Consider the following 19,521-nt stretch of genomic DNA (forward strand, 5'->3'; position numbering starts at 1 on the left):
AGCAAGGAGCCCAATGTGGGACTCGATCCCAGGACCCTGGGATCACGACCTGAGCCGAAGGCAGCGGCTCAACCAACTGAGCCACCCAGGCGTCCCTCATTGCATTTTCTTAAATAACCTCCATATCTTTATGATTTACTATTTTCCACATCTATAGTCTATGTGTGTACAATATATGCTACATTTATATACTTTTTTTTTCTCTTCCTCTTTCCCCTTTCCTCCTCTTTTTTTCCATGATGGTTTTGTAAGGAGACTGCTGTATTTTTTCCACCTTATGTCATGGGCGTCTTTCCAGGTCAATACCCATGGGTCTACGTGTGGCTGCATGGCAGTCATGCTAAGGCTGTGGCATTTTATTTTATTTTTTATTTATTTATTTTATTTATTTTAATTTTTATTTATTTTATTTATTTATTTTTAAAGATTTTATTTATTTATTTGACACATGGAGGAGATCACAAGTAGGCAGAGAGGCAGGCAGAGAGAGAGTTGGGGAAGCAGGCTCCCTGCTGAGCAAAGAGCCTGATGTGGGGCTCGATCCCAGGACCCTGAGATCATGACCTGAGCCGAAGGCAGAGGCTTAACCCACTGAGCCACCCAGGCACCCCAAGGCTGTGGCATTTTAACAATTCTTCCACTGACCAGGATAGGTTCCTACCTTTTTACTATTACAGATAATGTTGCAGTGACTACCTCTGTACCTACATCATTTCATATTTGTGTTATTTCAGTAGTATAGAGTTACATAGTTGAGACTGTGAAATCAGTAGGTATCTATATTCAGACTCCATTACATAATCCCCTAGAAAGTCATACTAATTGACTTTCTTCCAATGGTGCATGAGAGAGACTGTTTTCCTGACATTCTCACTATCACTTGAAAGTATTATCTTTTTAATATTTGACAATCTGAGCCCCCAGACACCTCTAGACTCTTCTCCTTCCCATGCTCTGGGCCTGATCCCTCCTCCCTGCCCCCTTCACACTCTAACTAAGCAAAGGTAATTAGATGGCAACTTAACACGTGACTCCCTCATGAACTTGAAAGTCATTTTCGGAACCAGAAAATGCGCTAGTCCCCAGCATACAGCTCTACTGGACGGTGGTAGAATTATAGACAGCAAGGGTGATATACTTGGTGCCCCCACAAAGTATACCCAGATTTAGTTTTGAGTATAGTGCTGCCTGACCTCCTCCTGCGCTTGCCAAGGGTCTTCTAACACATATTCCTGGACCCCTTCTAGAGGGAACAGCAAGTAAAGTACCAAGAGCAATTCTCCATGAAAGAGAACATCTTGTCAACTTAATTGAGAACAATCTTCTCCTCAAATTTCCTTTTTTAAATGTTTAGTCTACAGTTTGCATTTTTTAAAACATAGTTTCAAATATCATAAAAATGGGGCAGGGTGAAAAAAAAAAATGAGGCAGGCTGCGAATAAGCAAGCAACACGCAGAAGAGAACGAAAACCAAGCCAGCTGAGGGAACCTGTAGAAGATTCTGCTTTCCACATGCGCTTCTCCACTTGATGTTCCATGAGTATCCGGCGCAGTTTCCCTCACGTGTCACTGAGACGCGGCCCACTTCTTCCACACTCTGGAGCGCAAATTGTAAATCCGTAGCTGACACCGTGGCAGGAAGGCCTGCTCACACAGAAGGACAGGAAATGAGAGGAGTCAAAAATTCACAAACAAATTTCACTCTTAAAATACAGGAAATGCGTACTGTATATTATCACTTATAAGCCAACTGTCCTCCTCCAATATAGTAAAAATAAAATTTGTATCTTATTTACGCCAAGAGTTTCTGTATCTCTTGGAAGCAAAAGTTACATAAGTGGTAAACCTCAGATTATAACTTAGGCTCAGATATTTTTATTTTTAATATTGATTAACTTTATAGATGACCTATAAGCCAAACTATATAAAAGAAAAACAAACTTTTGGAAATATAACCTGCTATATCTGGAGAGGCGATGAAGAAAAAGTGAAAATATAGTTTGTTCTGGATAATTCAGCTTTATATCACTAACATTATCTCAACTATATAAATTATGTAGAGAAACCATACTAGAAAGAAATACACCAAAATGTTAATTATGGTTGTGTAGACTAGCACTGTCCAACTGATATATATATATATATATGTGTATATATATATATATATATATATACACATACATACATTAATGTTCTGAACTTTTGTCTTATACCTTTGAGGATGTGTCCATAAGCTTGAATGTCAAAATTGCCCCTTAGAGGTGGGGACGCAGCTTGAATTCTTTGAATGCGAATCTTTGACTCCCCTGGCCAATTATTTCCTCTGTAAACGGACTCATTCTCTGTCTCGTTTGTGATTATCTAATTTCCAAAATAAATATTGATAAAATGATTAAACATAAGAACGGCTAACATGATTTCTATTTCACTATCGTACAATCCTGGGACATGACATAAATGAGCCTCAGGTATGCAGGACTCTTCAGAACATTAAGGAGAGTCACATAAATCAACACAGGCCATCCCTATATAGCTGCAATAATGAGGCCAAAGTCAACTCAGTCATCTGGGCAGCAATCAGCTGGAACCACAGTAATACCTCATTAATTCAGAGTGTACCCTCTATCACTCAACGAACAAATATTTATTGAACAGGCATTCCATTCAAGGCACAGTGCTAATCACTGTGGGGAGGCAGGGAAACACAGGATCCCGTCTCGGCTATCAAAAAAGTAAAGTTCTTTTTGGAGAAATAACATATGGGGACTATAAAACTAACAATATGTGATAGTATATAATCAGCAGAGAGAACTATTCCAGACTTCAGGAAAAGTCTAACGCTGAGTGACAATCAATTGACAAAAGCAACAGTGGTATATAAAAATTCATAGATTATAACTAGATTGTAACATAGATTCATAGATTGTAACAGTGAAAATGATAGTCTCCTGCTTCTGATCCCTTGCAGTTGTCTGTGAGTCTTGCAGAATTTAAAACTGTAAGCCTCGTTGCCTGCTGAAGTGAGTAAACATAATTGCCGGAAGACCTATGCAAGAATGTTCATCGCAGCTTTATTCCTAATAGTGCCAAACTGGAAATAAGGCAAAAGCCCATTCATAGGATGGTTAGATTGTGGTATATTCACACCATGGAATATGGTAAAGCAATGACAAAGAATGAATTACAGCTACATGCAACACATAAATCTCACAACAACAAATAAAAGGAGCTAGATGCAAAAAAGCACATACTGCTTAAAATTAAATAATTTAAATTGTTTAATAATAATTAAATTAAATAATAATTTATTGATATGAAGATTAAAAACAAGCAAAACTATTTATTGGTGGTAGAAGTAAAAACAGTGATTATCCAGGGGTAGAGACGGAGTAGTTTAATGACTAGGGGAAGGCACAAGGAAGGCTCTTAGGGACCTAACGATTTTCTTTATCTTGACCTGAGTAGTGGTTACATGAGCACATTTACTTTGTAAAAATTCATGGGATTCAGCAAGGCTGCAGGATATAAGATCAACACAAAAAGCAGTCACATTCCTATCTACAAAAGCAAGTACGTAGAAACCAAAATTAACAACACAGACCGCTTACAATTGCTTCAAAGAAAATGAAATATATACAAATCTAGCAAAATAGGTACTGGATCTGACCTGAAAATTGCAAAATGTTGATGGAAGTCATCAAAGAGGACCTAAATATGCTGCTGAAAGAGAGTAAAGAAGATCTAAATAGATGGAGACATACCCTGTTTGTGAATTACAAGCCCAATAAAAGTGTCAATTCTCTCCAAAATGATGTATAAGTTTAATGCAATTCTTATCAAAATGACAGCAAGATTTTTGTAGACATACACAAGTATGTTCCAAAATCTACATGAAAAGACACAGCACCTAGCATAGCTCAATTTTTCACAAGAATAAAGTAAGAGGAATCACTCTCTCCAACGCTGTCCTACTATACAGCTACAGGAGAGAGACTGGTCGACAAATCAACACACAGAGCAATGGAACAGAATAGAGAATACAGAAATATGCCTCCACAAATATGCTCAACTGACTCTTGACAAAGGTGCAGAAATAATTCAATGGAGGAAGAACAGCTCTTTCAGCAAACGATGCCAGATCAATGGGGCCACAGGCAAACAAGGGAACATCAACCTAAAACTTCACATCTTGTACAAAAGTTAACTCAAAATGGATCATGACCTTAAATACACAATGCACAGCTATAAAACTTTCAGAAAAAAAATAGAAAAATATTTAGGACTTCAGGCTAAGCGAAAAGTTCTTAAACTTGAAATCAGAAAGCATCATTCATAGAAGGAAAAATTGATAAAATGGCTCTTACCAAAATTAAAAACTTTCATTCTGTGAAAGACCTTATAAAGAAGATGGAAAGGCAAGGTACACATTGAGAGAAAATCTTTGCAAAGCCACGTATCTGAGAAAGGGCTTATATCTGGAATATAAAAGAGCTTTAAAAACAATAGGTAAATAACCCAACTAGAAAATGTGCAAAAGACACAAAGAAACATTTCACAGAAGAGGATATATGGGTGTTCAACATCATTAGCCATTGGGGAAGGCAAATTAACACCAAAATGAGCTCCAGTACCTACCATCAAAACGGCTAACATTAAAAAAGTAGTGATCGTGTCAATGCTGACAAGTTTATGCAGAAACTGATCTCTCAAACACTGGTGGGAATGTAAAGGGGTACAGCCACTTTGTAAAAGAATATGGTAGTTTCTTACAAAACTAAACATGTCCTTACCACAAGACCCCATAATTGCACCAATCGGCAATTAATCTGGAAAAATGAAAATTTTATGTCACACAAAGACCTACAGATAAACATTCACAGCAACTTTATTCATAGTAGCCAAAACCTGGAAACAACTCAAATGTCCTTTGATGAATAAGTAGTTAAACCAACTGTGGTACATCCATACCATTTACTACTACTCAATAATCAAAATGAACAAATCATTAATACACACACAAGAACTTGGAGGAATCTCAAAGGAAATATGCTGAGTAAAAGGCCAATCTCAAAAGGCTGTATACTGGTATGATTATGATTTATATAACATTGTTGAAACGACAAGATTATAGTGATGCAGTATTTGCCAGTTAAGGGGGAACAGGAGGGAGGAAGCTGACTGTGGTTATAAAAGGGTAGCACAAGGAATCCTTGGAATGGAACTGTTCTATGGTCGACAGATGAATGTACACATGTGATAAAACTGTATAGAACTAGAGGCTCCTGCATGACTCAGTTGTTAAGTGTCTGCCTTCGGCTCAGGTCATGATCCCAGGGTCCTGGGATCAAGTCCCGCATCGAGCTCCCTCCTCAGCAGGAAGCCTGCTTCTCTCTCTCCCACTCTCCCTGCTTGTATTCTCTCTCTCGCTGTGTCTCCCTCTCTGCCAAATAAATAAATAAAATCTTTAAAAAAGAAACTGTACAGAACTACATATATATATATATATATATATATATATATACATACACAATATACACATACACCCAAATGAATGCATGTAGGACTGGTAAAATCTGATCGGTAGATTGTATCAATATCACTTTCCTGTTTGTGCTATTATGTTATGGTTATATGAGATGTTACTGTAAAAAGTAAAAGGAATTTTTTTTTACTATTTTACTATTTTTTACTATTTTATTTATTTATTTATTTATTTATTTATTTATATTTTACTATTTTTTACTATTTTTTTAACAACTTCATATGAATCTACAATTTCCTCAAAGTTACAATTTTTAAAAACAATTCATAGATCTGGACATTTAACATATGTGCCCATTACTGCATGTATCTTTCATTTGAATTTTTTTAAAGGTCACAAACATATGTCCCATATTCTTTAATGGCCCTTGAGTGAATAACCAAAGCTAGAGCATACAATTACCAATTTTAATGAGCAATCTTGAAAACTGGGAGCTGATGACACAGATGCTTTGACAATATATTCCCCTAAGTTAGTCACTACATTTTGTCACAGAGCTAAGAGTAAAAGACTGAAAAATACTTACAAGACGTTCATCTTGAAGATACTAAGATTCAAACATTGCACCAGCATGGGGTAAAGCAATTTTTGTGGAGTACTTACAGTTTTTCAGTATTTTTAATCTCAGAATCAGAGTGTGATTAAGCAAAACACTCTTTGAGACTCTAATAATGTTTAATTATTATTAAACCCTAATCCTGAACTTATTATATTTTTTGGCTCATTGTAGAAAATTATATTAATCCATTGTATATTTTTGTAGGACATTAAATTTAAAAATACTTATAGGGAGCTCCTGGGTGACTCAGTCGGTTAAGTGTACAACTCTTGATTTTGGCTCAGGTCATGATCTCAAGGTCATGGGATCAAACCCCACTGTCAGGCTCTGTGTTCAGAGAAGAGTCAGAGTTTCCTTGTCCCTCTCCCTCTTCTCCTCCCTGTGCTTGCACACACACACACACACACACACACTCTCTCTCTCTCTATTTCTAAAATAAATACATAAAATCTTTAAAAAAAAAATAAAATACAAATACTTGTAGTATTTAATACTGATCTTATTATAAATAACTGAAGTAGTACAAAAAATTGTTCAGATCCTTTTGGAATTTTAAAAAACTATCTTTTTCCTCCCTGTACCCATTTTGATATAAACAAAAAATGGTTTTTAGAACAGAAACTATTCATTTATTATTTTATCTATCTATCTATCTATTTATTTATTTATTGGAGAGAGAGCACACGTGTGTGACAGCGGGGTGGGATGGTAGAGGCAGAGAGAGTGAGGGAGAAAGAGAATCTTGGGCAGGCTCCACACCCAGAGCAGAGCTCAACAGGGCGCTTGATCTCACAACCCTGAGATCATGACCTGAGCCAAAATCAAGAGTTGGACGCCTAACCAACTGAGCCACTCAGGCAGCCCTATAACAGAAACAATTTTTTAAAATATTGCAGAATCTCAAATTTTCTTTCAACAATCTCTGTTTAGAACATTTACTGAAAGAGCCTGCAACTCTTCCTTTCAAGTCAACAGTGAAAACTCTACTTAAATCTGACTGTATTAAGAATATTTCTCTTTGTTAACAAAACCAAAAGACAACTGACAGAATGGGAGAAGATATTTGCAAACGACATATCAGATAAAGGGCTAGTATCCAAAATCTATAAAGAGCTTATCAAACTCAATACCCAAAGAACAAATAATCCAATCAAGAAATGGGCAGAGGACATGAATAGACATTTCTGCAAAGAAGACATCCAGATGGCCAACAGACACATGAAAAAATGCTCCACATCATTCGGCATCAGGGAAATACAAATCAAAACCACAATGAGATACCACCTCACACCAGTCAGAATGGCTAAAATTAACAAGTCAAGAAATGACAGATGCTGGCGAGGATGCGGAGAGACGGGAACCCTCCTACACTGCTGGTGGGAATGCGAGCTGGTGCAACCACTCTGGAAAACAGTGTGGAGGTTCCTCAAAAAACTGAAAATAGAGCTACCCTATGACCCAGCAATTGCACTACTGGGTATATATCCTAAAGATAAAAACGTGGTGCTCCGAAGGGGCACGTGCACCCGAATGTTTATAGCAGCAATGTCCACAATAGCCAAACTGTGGAAAGAGCCTAGATGTCCATCAACAGATGAATGGATAAAGAAGATGTGGTATATATACACAATGGAATACTATGCAGCCATCAAAAGACATGAAATCTTGCCATTTTCGATGACGTGGATGGAACTAGAGGGTATCATGCTTAGCAAAATAAGTCAATCGGAGAAAGACAACTATCATATGATCTCTTTGATATGAGGAAGTGGAGATGCAATGTGGGGGGGTTGGGGGGAGGTAGGAAAAGAAAAAAATGAAAAGATGGGATTGGGAGGGAGACAAACCATAAAAGACTCAATCTCATGAAACAGACTGAGGGTTGCGGGGGGGAAGGGGGATGGGAGAGGGTGGTGGGGAAATGGACATTGGGGAGGGTGTGGGCTATGATGAGTGCTGTGAAATGTGTAAACCTGACGATTCACAGACCTGTACCCCTGGGGATAAAAATACATTATATGTTTATTAAAATAAAAAAAATAAAATAAAATAAAAAATTTTAAAAAAAGAATATTTCTCTTTGTTTTTTTTCCCATAGATATCTCTCTCGAAGATTTTTTTTTCCTTAAAGATTTATTTATTTATTTGACAGAGAGAGAAATCACAAGCAGGCAGAGAGGCAGACAGAGAAAGAGGAAGGGAAACAGGCTCCCTGCTGAGCAGAAAGCCTGACTCAGGGCTCGATCCCAGGACCCTGGGACCATGACCCGAGCTAAAGGCAAAAGCTTAACCCACTGAGCCACCCAGGCGCCCCTTTTGAAGATTTTTTAATGAACACGAATTTTCATGTTCAAGTTCAACAAGCCTCTAACTCTTCAGTTATCTTTAGCACAGTTATCTTGTCCTATTAAAAGATATTTCATCTGTATGTCAGCCATTTGTAAAAATAAACAAGAAAGTTTGCTAGACCAAAGCTAATTTCCCATGAATTGAAAACAGTAACTTGTAAAATTCTAGGCTTACCTGCCCAAAGCTCACAGCCATCATGGGTATATTATAACTGCAATTATATGAAGTCATGGTGATAGAATATTGGTTGGTCATACTTGATCCATTAGTTTTGGTGTGATTCACCTGAAAGCTCTTTAAAAATATCCCTTTATTTGCTAATGCTGGAAGTCTTCTCTTTGGCATTTCTAAAGAACATAGAATAAATGGGAAATAAAATTGCATGGGCTTTGCTGCTAAAAAGAAAATCCTCAAATTATATCCATGTCATGGAATAATCTGTGTAGAATAAAATTTTAGAAAGATCTTAAGGCAAGTAGTTGTTGGAGCTTGGTAAACTTTTATTTCTAGAATATAAAGCTTTAAAGTCTGTCAACATATAAGCCTCATCAGATAAAAGAAAATACTTAAAAACCCTCGTATCCATGTAGCCTTCTGTGGACCTGTTAGTTCTCCTCTGCTCTGGGTTCCCTGAAAGTGGTGCTCACTGGGATGTGTGCTCCATGAGGACAGGACCAGGAGTATAGTCTTGTTCACAGCAATTTCTTTAGTACCTAGCACAGTGCCTGCCACATGATAGGTGCTAAATGCATGTTATTTAATGAACTACATTTATCTGGACACAAGTGAGTGATCTTATATATGGGCTCCACCAATCATAATGTAGGTCTGGTGAAAGCAGATTCAAAAGAAGGGACTCTAAAATAGTTACATTTAGGGGCACCTGGGTGGCTCAGTTGTTAAGTGTCTGCTTTCGGCTCAGGTCATGATCCCAGGATCCTGGGATCGAGCCCCATATCGGGCTCCTTGTTCAGCAGGAAGCCTGCTTCTCCCTCTCCCACTGCCCTGCTTGTATTCCCTCTCTTGCTGTCTCTCTCTCTCTCTCTGTCAAATAAATACATAAAATCCTTATAAATAAGTAAAAATAAAATAGTTACATTTAAGTTGTTACCAGTTGACTCATGACCTTGCACTTGAAAATAGTTCCAAAGGAAAGGATTCCAAAATTCTTCTGAAAAATGGTAGTAGTCCCTTTTAAGGTGAATTAGGTTGACTTTTTTGAAAGGTCACGGTTTAATTTTAATTATTTTGTTATCACAGCTCATATACATGGGTCTAATGACATGACTAAAAAACAATGCTTAGACTACCAGAAATAAAGTTTTCATTTAAGTATTATTAATTATCACCATTAAGTCCCTGGAAATATTCAGCTGAATTTTACCAAACAGATGTCAGAGTCAATAGCTGCCTTTTAGGAACAGATATCTTCATAGTTAGTGTCTCAAAAATCAAACAAAGTAAAAAGAAAATGTTTGCCACCGTTTGTATATCTGTAAACAGAATCCAGGATTATTAAGACTAATTCTTGCTATAATGACAACGTTTACACTGAGGGTGTATTTGTCCTTAGAATAAAAAATAACATGACTTAAATAATAACATTGAGGTAAAAGAATGAGTTATAAACATTTAGAGATCAATGTTTCTATTTAAATTAAAGAATATAAATAATTCCCATGGTGAGATTTTACTACAACAGATTTAGAAGGTTTAACTAGATATGAAATGATACAACATACCATCCCACGCTGATATGGTAGAAGTCTGTCCAACGTATACTGCGTCTACATAGAAGGACTGTGTTTCTGATGCTTTCTGTAAACCAATCCTCTGAAGAGAAAAATTTGTCCCAATGTATTTGGTTTGTATGAGGTCCAGAAGGTCTATGCAAGTATAGGTCCAGCTGAAATATGGTTGATTAATTAGGTGGATAGGTCAGTTGTAATGTTTAACATAAACTAGTCCACTATAAAAAGCATTCAAATCTCAAGGAGTGAAAGTATTTTTCCCCACAAGAAGACCATCAAGCGTACTTCATTAGTACAGAAAAGCAGCCGTAACAAGGAACAGGAGACAGAAACTTAAATTTAATGTTTAAAATTTAATTTTGCATACAAAATTTAACGTTGCATAAAGTAAAAGATTTCATGTTGCATACAAGTATAGGTTTTCTTTTATCTGTAGCCTTGGCAGTAGCCATAGGGACATGAAATATTCTGTCGCACTAGGTAAGGAAACTAAGGAGTATGCACTTTGGTGTAGAGCGTGTAAATAAAAACAAGACACAAGAATGAAGTAAACTATTTCAGCAAAATACGTCAGGGATAGAAGAGTAAATTTAGGTCAGTACTAAGAAGCAAAACTGGAACTTGTTATTACTTCTGAAAGAGCTCATTGCAGTTACACTGTCTATTGTTCTAAGTGACAAAGTAGTGCTACATGATTTATCATACAACACCTCTTAAATGTGTAATTTAAATTCAGATTTTGCACTAAATATTAACTGCATTGGAATTCCATAAATTACAATTAAGCAATTCAGCTATGAGAGTTTGCCACAAAGAAATAAATATTGCCATGGAAATAACTAAGTACAATTTAACAATAACCTTTATATCAGCTACTACTGCACTTACTAACTGACTGGTTTGCTTGGGCACCTTCTATTCTAATTTCCTTCACGGTTTATAAACTCATTATGGGATCCACTCAGTGAATCCAAGCTTAGCTTAAACTGGTGTATCATTTTTAGGAAATTATACGCAAAACTGCAGTACGTTAAAGTGCTCTTTAAATAAATATGAAAAATGTACTTAGGGTCTCAGTAGAATTCTACTCTAATTACGTAATTCTGAAGTTTAAAAAACTATTACATTGAAAATTTGGTTTACTGAACAGGACCTTTTGTCAGACAAAAGGAGACTACAAATGGTATCAAAATATACGGTATCAAAACACATCAAATACATATATTTGATACAGTGGTATCAAAACTTAAGTGAAGTGTATGTGCTATGGTGAGTGCTGTGAAATCTGTAAGCCTGATGATTGACAGAACTGTACCCCTGGGGCAAATAATACATTATATGTTAAAAAAATAATAATAATGAAATAAATAAATCTTCTAATCAGAAGCCCACCTTCCAAAGAGGGGGTGTGAAAAAACCTTACGTGAACAGCACATGGCCTTTGTGGATAGATAATCATGTTTTCTAAAAGAAAATCAGATGTGACTTTTCAGATTTTGAAATTTGATTTACAGTTACAAACATCACTGCTTTTGGAAGGTTATAGAATGATTCTTGGGGGGAAACGGCACCTCTAACACTAATATTGCCCTGAAAATAATCTAATGCTAACACATCTACTTGATCTAGGTGGCCTGACCTAAATAAAAGCAGATCTAGATCAAATAATACCAACTGTAAACAGACATTTCTGAGATAATCAGGGAAATCAGGATACTGAGTTGACATTTAGTGATATTAAGAATTGTTGTTTTGGGGGGAATGTAATGATGCTAAAATAGTCCTCATTTTTTTTATAATGCACACTCAACTCTAACATAAAATAATGGGCTATCTGAAGTTTGTTTCAACATAGTCCATTAGGGGAAGGGGAATATAAAAATCATAGTTGAAATAAAATTGGCCATATGCTGGTTAAAAAAAAAAGAAAAAAAAGCAGATCTAGAAATACCCAATAGGAGCAGGAGAGTTTACTTTGCCTTGACTGGCAACAGTTTTAACCAGTGAACCCTATTCCTATAAAAATAGTGAAATTATTGCTTAAAGATCTCATAGCATTTAGGGTAAAGGAAGCCCATCAGTTCTACCAAACGTAGTGCATCTTCAAATTACCTCACAGCAGATACATGACAAGTTAAAAGGAAAGACCTATTTAGCAATATGGCTAAGTGATGGTTTGACTAACAAGGAAGAACCAAGGTCTGTAAAAGGTTACCAGATCCTATTACCAAGGAGGAGTGAAATGCATGCAGGTGGTGCTCATCAAAACTCAAATTGCGATCCTACTGTTCAATTCAGGTATGCAGGGAATGGTTATAGCAATATGTACCTGGGGAATACTTTTTAAAATAAAAAAGTGTATATATGTGTGAATGTGTCCTCATTATCGCTTTTACTGTATGTGAAATTTTTGTGTCTTGTATGTGGAAATGCAAAAGTGGATGATATAAATTTCAGAAGATATAACCATTAATAAAAATCAAAGCATGGGGTGCCTGGGTGGCTCAGTTGGTTAAGCGACTGCCTTCGGCTCAGGTCACGATCCTGGAGTTCCGGGATCAAGTCCCACATTAGGCTCCCAGCTCCATGGGGAGTCTGCTCCTCCCTCTGACCTTTTCCCCTCTCATGCTCTCTCTCAAATAAATAAATAAAATCTTTAAAAAAAAATAATTATGCAGAACTAAATTTTGCTTGAGGGTATGGAAATTATAATCATTAAATAGCTTTCTCTACGCTTATCTAGTTTCTCCCCTTATAGTTTCTACTTCCATTTCTGTGTATCTAACTTTTGAAAAACCAAGCATTAAAAAGTCTCCTTTCTCCCTTAAGTTTGGAATATTCATTGAAATATTTTATTTTCTCCACTCACACTTGAAAAGCACCTTTTTTGCAGTGATCAAAGTCTAATGACAATATTGTGGTAAGTCTCTTTCTACCTTCCTTCAGTAAGTAGGAACATTATTAAATTTAATAATACATGATTTAAATTATAAAATTTACCATTGTTTTGTCTTTTAAATGGTTATGGGTGATAACACTAGACCAATTTTTATTTTCACAATCTATAGATTTGTTTTTGGCACAATATTTCTGTTAGGATGCTTATATAGAAGACAGGAAAATTTCATTCAGATCTATGGAGCACATGATTTTTCAAAAACTAATAAAAAGTGAAAAAAAGACAAAAAGTGGGTTTATTTACATTCAGTTTATATACTATAGTAGAACTTAAATTTATATATATGTATGTATACACATATATAACTTGAGTTTTAAATTCATAGCATTAACTTACTTGTTTCCATTAGCAAAGTTATATGTAAATTGTATATCATTGCTTCTAGTAACCTTGCTTCTATCTTGGTATTGGAATTTCAGAGCAATATAATTTGCCAGGAATCCTTTGTATGCCAAACATAACTACAACGAAATTAAAAAAGAAATCAATAATAATATCTTACCTTTAGGTTGTTTTATACCAATTCAAATTAATTCAACCTAATGCAATAAATAAATATTGAGAAGTTTCTGTACAAAATGTTTCAAAACACAGAGAAAGAATAATTAATTTCAGCTGATTAGGTACAGAAGAATTGGGGAAGATTTTCTAGAAGAGGAAGTGGAGTTAAAGTGACCTTATAATTAATGATTAATTCTTTAATGTTTTCTTAGATATGGTTTCCTTAAAAAATGGAAATAATCCACTCCCTATAGTCAGGGAGCAATGTAAAATTTAAATCCATCTCTAAGTGAACTCTGCAATGAATTTAAAAGCCCATCACCCACCAAGAGGAGATAAACACTCAAGGAGATTAATTGGGATGTGAATGGTAGCTGAGCATTTAGAGGAGGAGATGAATGTCACTGTAAAACAGTAATTAAATACCAATTTTAATGGTCTACAACATTTTAAGCATACCAAATATATTTAGAACTTAGAACTTGAGAACATGCATCACAATTTGAGAATTTTAAAACAAGAAAAAGGGTAAACAAGACTATGATTGCTAGTCTTAAATACCTATCCTAAAACTACTATCTCTGCTCATGCTTTTCCCTGATTGGATACCCAAGATCACTCCATGATGGCTATCCATTTTTGTTTCTTCTTAACAAACACAAGAGTATTAAAGAGGTAATATATTTTTAATGGATTTAGTATTTAAATTTGTGTGCAAATAATTTTCTCTTAAATTATAAGATAAAGCAGAATACATGTGGGTGATACTACATATTTTTTTAATTTCTTTTTTGAGAACCCCCAGAAGAGGAAATCACAAGCACCAGAATGTGAACCACAATACCTGTCCAAAGTGACATGATTTCACATGACAAGCACTTTTCCCTGTCTTAGAATTTCATGAAATTTTATTACCAAAGTATTTTACAGATTAAATTAGCATATCATTTTGTTGGGTTTACCTGATTATAAGGAAATAATAAAATGTCTCCATATGGTAGTCTGTTTGGTTTAACATCTGCTGAGTCGAAAAGAACAGCTGGGTTTTTTAGGGAATAACGACCACAGTAAGCATCAGTTTCAGCTGTCTTCTTCCCTCTGTTAACATGTTCCTACAGAAACAAGAATATTTCGAATGAAAACATGCTTTATGGTACTGCTTTATTCCCCCTCATCTCCAGGTAAGTTATTCAAGTTCCAACTTGGATCCATTGTTTCCCACGTCACTTCAACTTGAAACATTCTTGCTCTTCTTTGAAATTCTGAAGCTCTCATCTTCTATCACTCCTTTGGCTCCATAATCATATAATCCTTAGTACCTGTATTTGACTATTTCTTAAATCTTATCTTTCTCCTTATTATCATGAACTCTTAAGGACATTTATTCATTCCTTCCACAAAAAAAAAAAATTCCTTCCACAAAAAAAACCTGACTGTGTGCCAGGTTTTTGTTTGTTTGTTTAATCTTCAAGTTTCAAGGGAAGCAATTTATTATATAAAGCCTTACTACAAATTGTACTCTCTGAAGTCAATGAGGAAACAGGATATACTCTGCAAGTAAAGAAAAAAAATAAAATATCCTATAGGTCTTACATTTGTCCATCTTTGCTTACTTTCCCTTGATCAAGAAAATTCACATGCAGTGGAAATGCTGCTTTCACAAATGAATCACATTATGATGCAGGGAGATGCTAAGACAGACCTTATCAATAAATGTATAACAAAATTATTTTTCCAAAATGACAATAGGAATTAGTGTTAGTATGAAGAAAATCACAAAATTACAAGCATTTATATGAATTCTTATTGGGCCAGTTTCACAGTTCATTTAACATTCCATACCAGGTTAAAATCAGTCTCATAATCTCTAAAATACTTCACGTCAAATCCCTCTTCAAAATTTGCAATTTGCGGTGGACACTTGGCGGTAACCATTTCTTCCACGGCTGTCTGGAACTAAATTAACAGTATGAACTTTAGTGACTTATTTTTCATGAAGGGTTACAACATTCATAATTCTCCCACTAATTTCACTCATTAGTTATATTAGGACATTTGCATAATAGAGTTCCCATACTTTAGCCATCATTATGAGACCATTTCCTAAATATTTTTAAGTTCATTTGTCATAATTTTAGTGTCCAATGTCTTTTTCAAGAGTTCTATTTTAGAATGACAATAGTTACATCCGGTTGGGTAATATTAGCTTACACAGTTGTTACATAAGGTAGACATGTTTGTTGAGCAGTTTTTTTTAAAGAAGGCAAAGGATTGCATTCGCTGTGATGAGCACTGGGTGTTGTATGGCAGTGTTGAATCACTATATTGTACAGCTGAAATTAACATTACACTGTATGTTAAGTAACTGGAATTTGAATTTTAAAAAATACTTTTAATGTAAAAAAAAAAAAAAGAAGGCAATGAGGCGAACCTAAACGAATTAGCACCCAATTAAACAACGTTCCAAATGAATAGTTTTCTCAATTAACTCAAAATTAACTGGAAAGAATAATGCATTCTGTTTTTTAAAAGAAGAAATTCAGATACTCTAAGACTATATTTATGCTTATTTAAAAAAAATAAATTGTTTTGGATTCTTCAAGAATTGGTACACATTCACAAGCTCTCCTATAATTTCCACATCTACTTCTCTGGCAAAGCACAGATATAATGTTTAGAATTAAGGAGATAATATAAGATCTTTAATCATCAAACAAATATTAACTTAAACTCATTGTGCAGGTAGTTGTCGAAATCCAGTAATTCCCAAGGAAATATTCTTTCTACAGGAACAGCTGTTGACATAGTTCTAAGAACTCCCCTCTAACCCTCTGTCTCTATGATGTTTCCTCCCTTCTCTGCTCTCTATGTGTTGGCTCCAACCCACCATGCCAAGTAAAAGAGCATTATTACCACTCCTTAGAGTATGGGAGGTTTTTTTGTTGTTGTTGTTGTTTTAATAGAAAGGTGATGTTTAAATAGCTTTCTACTTGTGAAATTGTTAACAAAGAGCATACTTCAGTTTGTGATGACCAGGGGGTCAGAGGCTTGGAAGTGATCCCATCCCAGTTCAGTGTGAATGTGTCCAAACTGGGTTTTCCTTTGATCTGTTCTGTAATATTTAGTGTGACATTGTCCCCTTCAAATGCTTCATAACCAAGCAGATCAAAATCTCCTGCAATGAAGTACCAAACAGAATTTGAAGATATTCATTAATAAAATACCAACATAATCACAATAGACACTCAAAGTAAACAAAATTAGTTTTATTTAGTTGTATTATCACCAAAAAAAGGTTGAATGGGAAGACGTGGATCCTTGAATTTGAACAGATTTAACTGTAGCAGAAATAGCAAAACAGCAAATAAAGTGCTATTCATTTTGGGTTCAGTTTCCATGGCTTCAAAGAAAGGATTATGAGATAAACAGAAGGTGGTATTGGGACCATGAGGTAAAGATCAATGGGCAGGCAGTGGGATATTCCAAAAATTCTTTTAGTTTTGTTCTAGCACCATTATTATAGAATAAAAGGCTAGGCTGGGATATTGCTATTTTCTTTGAACATGAATACAGCACAAAACTGAATTCCAGGAAATAGCCCCATGTCTATGAGTCCTGTTTATACAATCTCACTCTGAGAGAAATAAGGGCTTGTCCTCAGATGTATCTCTGCTTTGGGAAGATGATTTGCTAGTGGAATCCCACTGACCTTCTCTGTTGGATAATGTCCTAGAATTTGCCCGGTTATGATTTTAGTACTATATTTCTTAAAGTTGCTACTGAAGCCTTAAACTTTCTCTCTTAATTGTAGATATGTTTCTGGGAGAACAAGGATAATCATATCTTTATTTATGCAGCATTTCAAAAATCTAACCCTTGGGAAATTAGAACTTCAATTCATTAGATAAAATTCTTTGCCCTCCACTCAACAATCAAATTAATAATCGTATAAAATGAAACATAAACAGTGAAGTAACATTTTACTTTTATGAATTGGAAAATAATGATTGCCCAAAGGAAAGTTAAAAAAAAAAAAAAAGAATACACATTCAGGGACCTACTTTCGAGCTAGATAGCCCAAATACTTAACTTGTTTGCTAAATTTGGCTTTAAGACTTGAAAATGCAAAACATTAACAGGTAGTTAATAGTTGTTACTTGGAAAGGAGAGAAATCAAATAATTTTGGACAGTACTGTATTAAACACAGATGAAATGTTTTCTTTCAGTTTTGCTTTTGTATGCTTGTTTTCTCACTGTAAGGATCCTTGGGGATTTTAATATTAAGGAGCTCAGTCAATCTTCAAGAAGAAGCTGGCATATGCAGCTTCCCATGTGGATGTGACCACAATCTTTTCATCAGGCAAAATCTGGCCAGACTAGTGTCTCCTGAGAAATACTGACTACTTAAACTTTATTTCCAGTATTCATATCTTCACTAACTTTTGCTAAATTACAGTAGGCTATTATACGGATAATGTATCTGTAGAATACATAGTATATTTCCCATGCACTGGAGATGTACAATACTTTTTTTTTGAGATGTACAATACTTAAAATACAACTAAAATTTTAATTATAATACAAGAAATTAACCATTTGATTTTTATTTCTCCTAAAATTAATCAAGGCTATGAATCCACTTCTTTTCTTCTGTCATTTTATGGAGTTTTGCCTTTTTTGTGGAGTTGCACAGCATACAAATTTGTTTCTTAGAAAAAACCTAACAGAAGTGCAAAATGATATACATTCTTACCTCGAGTTGATATAAAAGTTACCATGTAAACATAGCTTTGGGCGTTTTGTGTTCTTATTACTTGAACTGTATCTGGTTTTATAGACCAGAGGTCATTTAAAGCTGATTGCAATAAGAAGTCAGAAGCATCGCCAGGTAGCAAAACTTTTGGATTAAAAAAAAAAAGTCAAATGATTAGAGGCTTTAATTAAAAAAAAGTTAAAATCTTTTTGCACTACCATAGCCAGCACTGATATTTTATATTTAAATTTTTTAAGGTTCCCATAGTCTGTATCATATGTTATTACTTAATGAAACTGTTTTGAAACTAATTCAAGTTCAATAATAATGACTACTTAATTGGATTGTGATCTCTTTAAGAGGACGATCATGTTTTTTTTTATTCCCATAATAATTAAGTACTGTGTTTGGGAAATAGTAAGCACCTATCGATATTTACTTACTGAAACAATTAACAGAAATAGCAAAAATTATATTTTTTGGTTTATTATAAAATATAGAGATATAATATCTTTGTTAACAGATAAATTAGTGTCTCATAGTTTTATCACTTAATCTGAGAAACTGGAGGAAATGTTTAATTCTCTGTAATGGTGAATTTAATTCTTATTAGCTTACACCTGTGAGTCAGAGATATGTAAATTCCTGTATGTGCACTTAGATATACATTCATCATGATCCTTATAAAAGAAAATGATATCTTACACCAGGAAGTTGTTTTTACTGATGCCATTTTATTATCCCAGTCTAAAGGTTTTTCTTCACAATATATTTTTAGCTTCTTTGTCTAGCATACTATTAAAATGATATTTTCCAGACAGTAGAATTTGACTAGAGCCAATTTTTATACTTTTATTTATAAATGAAGAGAAAGAAAATCTCCTTTGTTATATACAGCTTACCGGTTTTTTCCATGTTATAGATTAATCTATACTTGTAGTGTGAACATGAATTCACTTCCACACATGGACTGGTCACCGTGATCTTTTGAACTTCATTGGTTGCACTAGATGTTTCCCAGTTTTCCAATGTTATAACCTATTTCCCAATTCAAAAAACATATCTTTACTGCATAGAAAAATATATTGTAAAAGCATGATAGTCAA

At 34.8% G+C, this 19,521-nt stretch overlaps 1 protein-coding gene across 1 annotated transcript in view; it reads right to left on the reverse strand.

Annotated features, from left to right (window-relative positions):
- The window catches only part of PKHD1L1 (PKHD1 like 1), a gene marked incomplete at its 5' end in the record, with an annotated part of 157,157 nt that overhangs the window by 102,345 nt on the left and 35,291 nt on the right, over positions 1-19,521 (reverse strand). The window contains 10 exons of the mRNA XM_080800305.1: positions 1,490-1,644; positions 2,214-2,361; positions 8,625-8,797; positions 10,193-10,356; positions 13,497-13,621; positions 14,624-14,773; positions 15,504-15,617; positions 16,679-16,836; positions 18,416-18,559; positions 19,318-19,453. Of these exons, the coding sequence (XP_080656431.1) occupies positions 1,490-1,644; positions 2,214-2,361; positions 8,625-8,797; positions 10,193-10,356; positions 13,497-13,621; positions 14,624-14,773; positions 15,504-15,617; positions 16,679-16,836; positions 18,416-18,559; positions 19,318-19,453 (1,467 nt within the window). The remainder of the gene's footprint in view (positions 1-1,489; positions 1,645-2,213; positions 2,362-8,624; positions 8,798-10,192; positions 10,357-13,496; positions 13,622-14,623; positions 14,774-15,503; positions 15,618-16,678; positions 16,837-18,415; positions 18,560-19,317; positions 19,454-19,521) is intronic.

The sequence above is a fragment of the Martes martes genome, assembly GCF_963455335.1.
Source record: "Martes martes genome assembly, chromosome: 4".
Classification (NCBI taxonomy): domain Eukaryota; kingdom Metazoa; phylum Chordata; class Mammalia; order Carnivora; family Mustelidae; genus Martes; species Martes martes.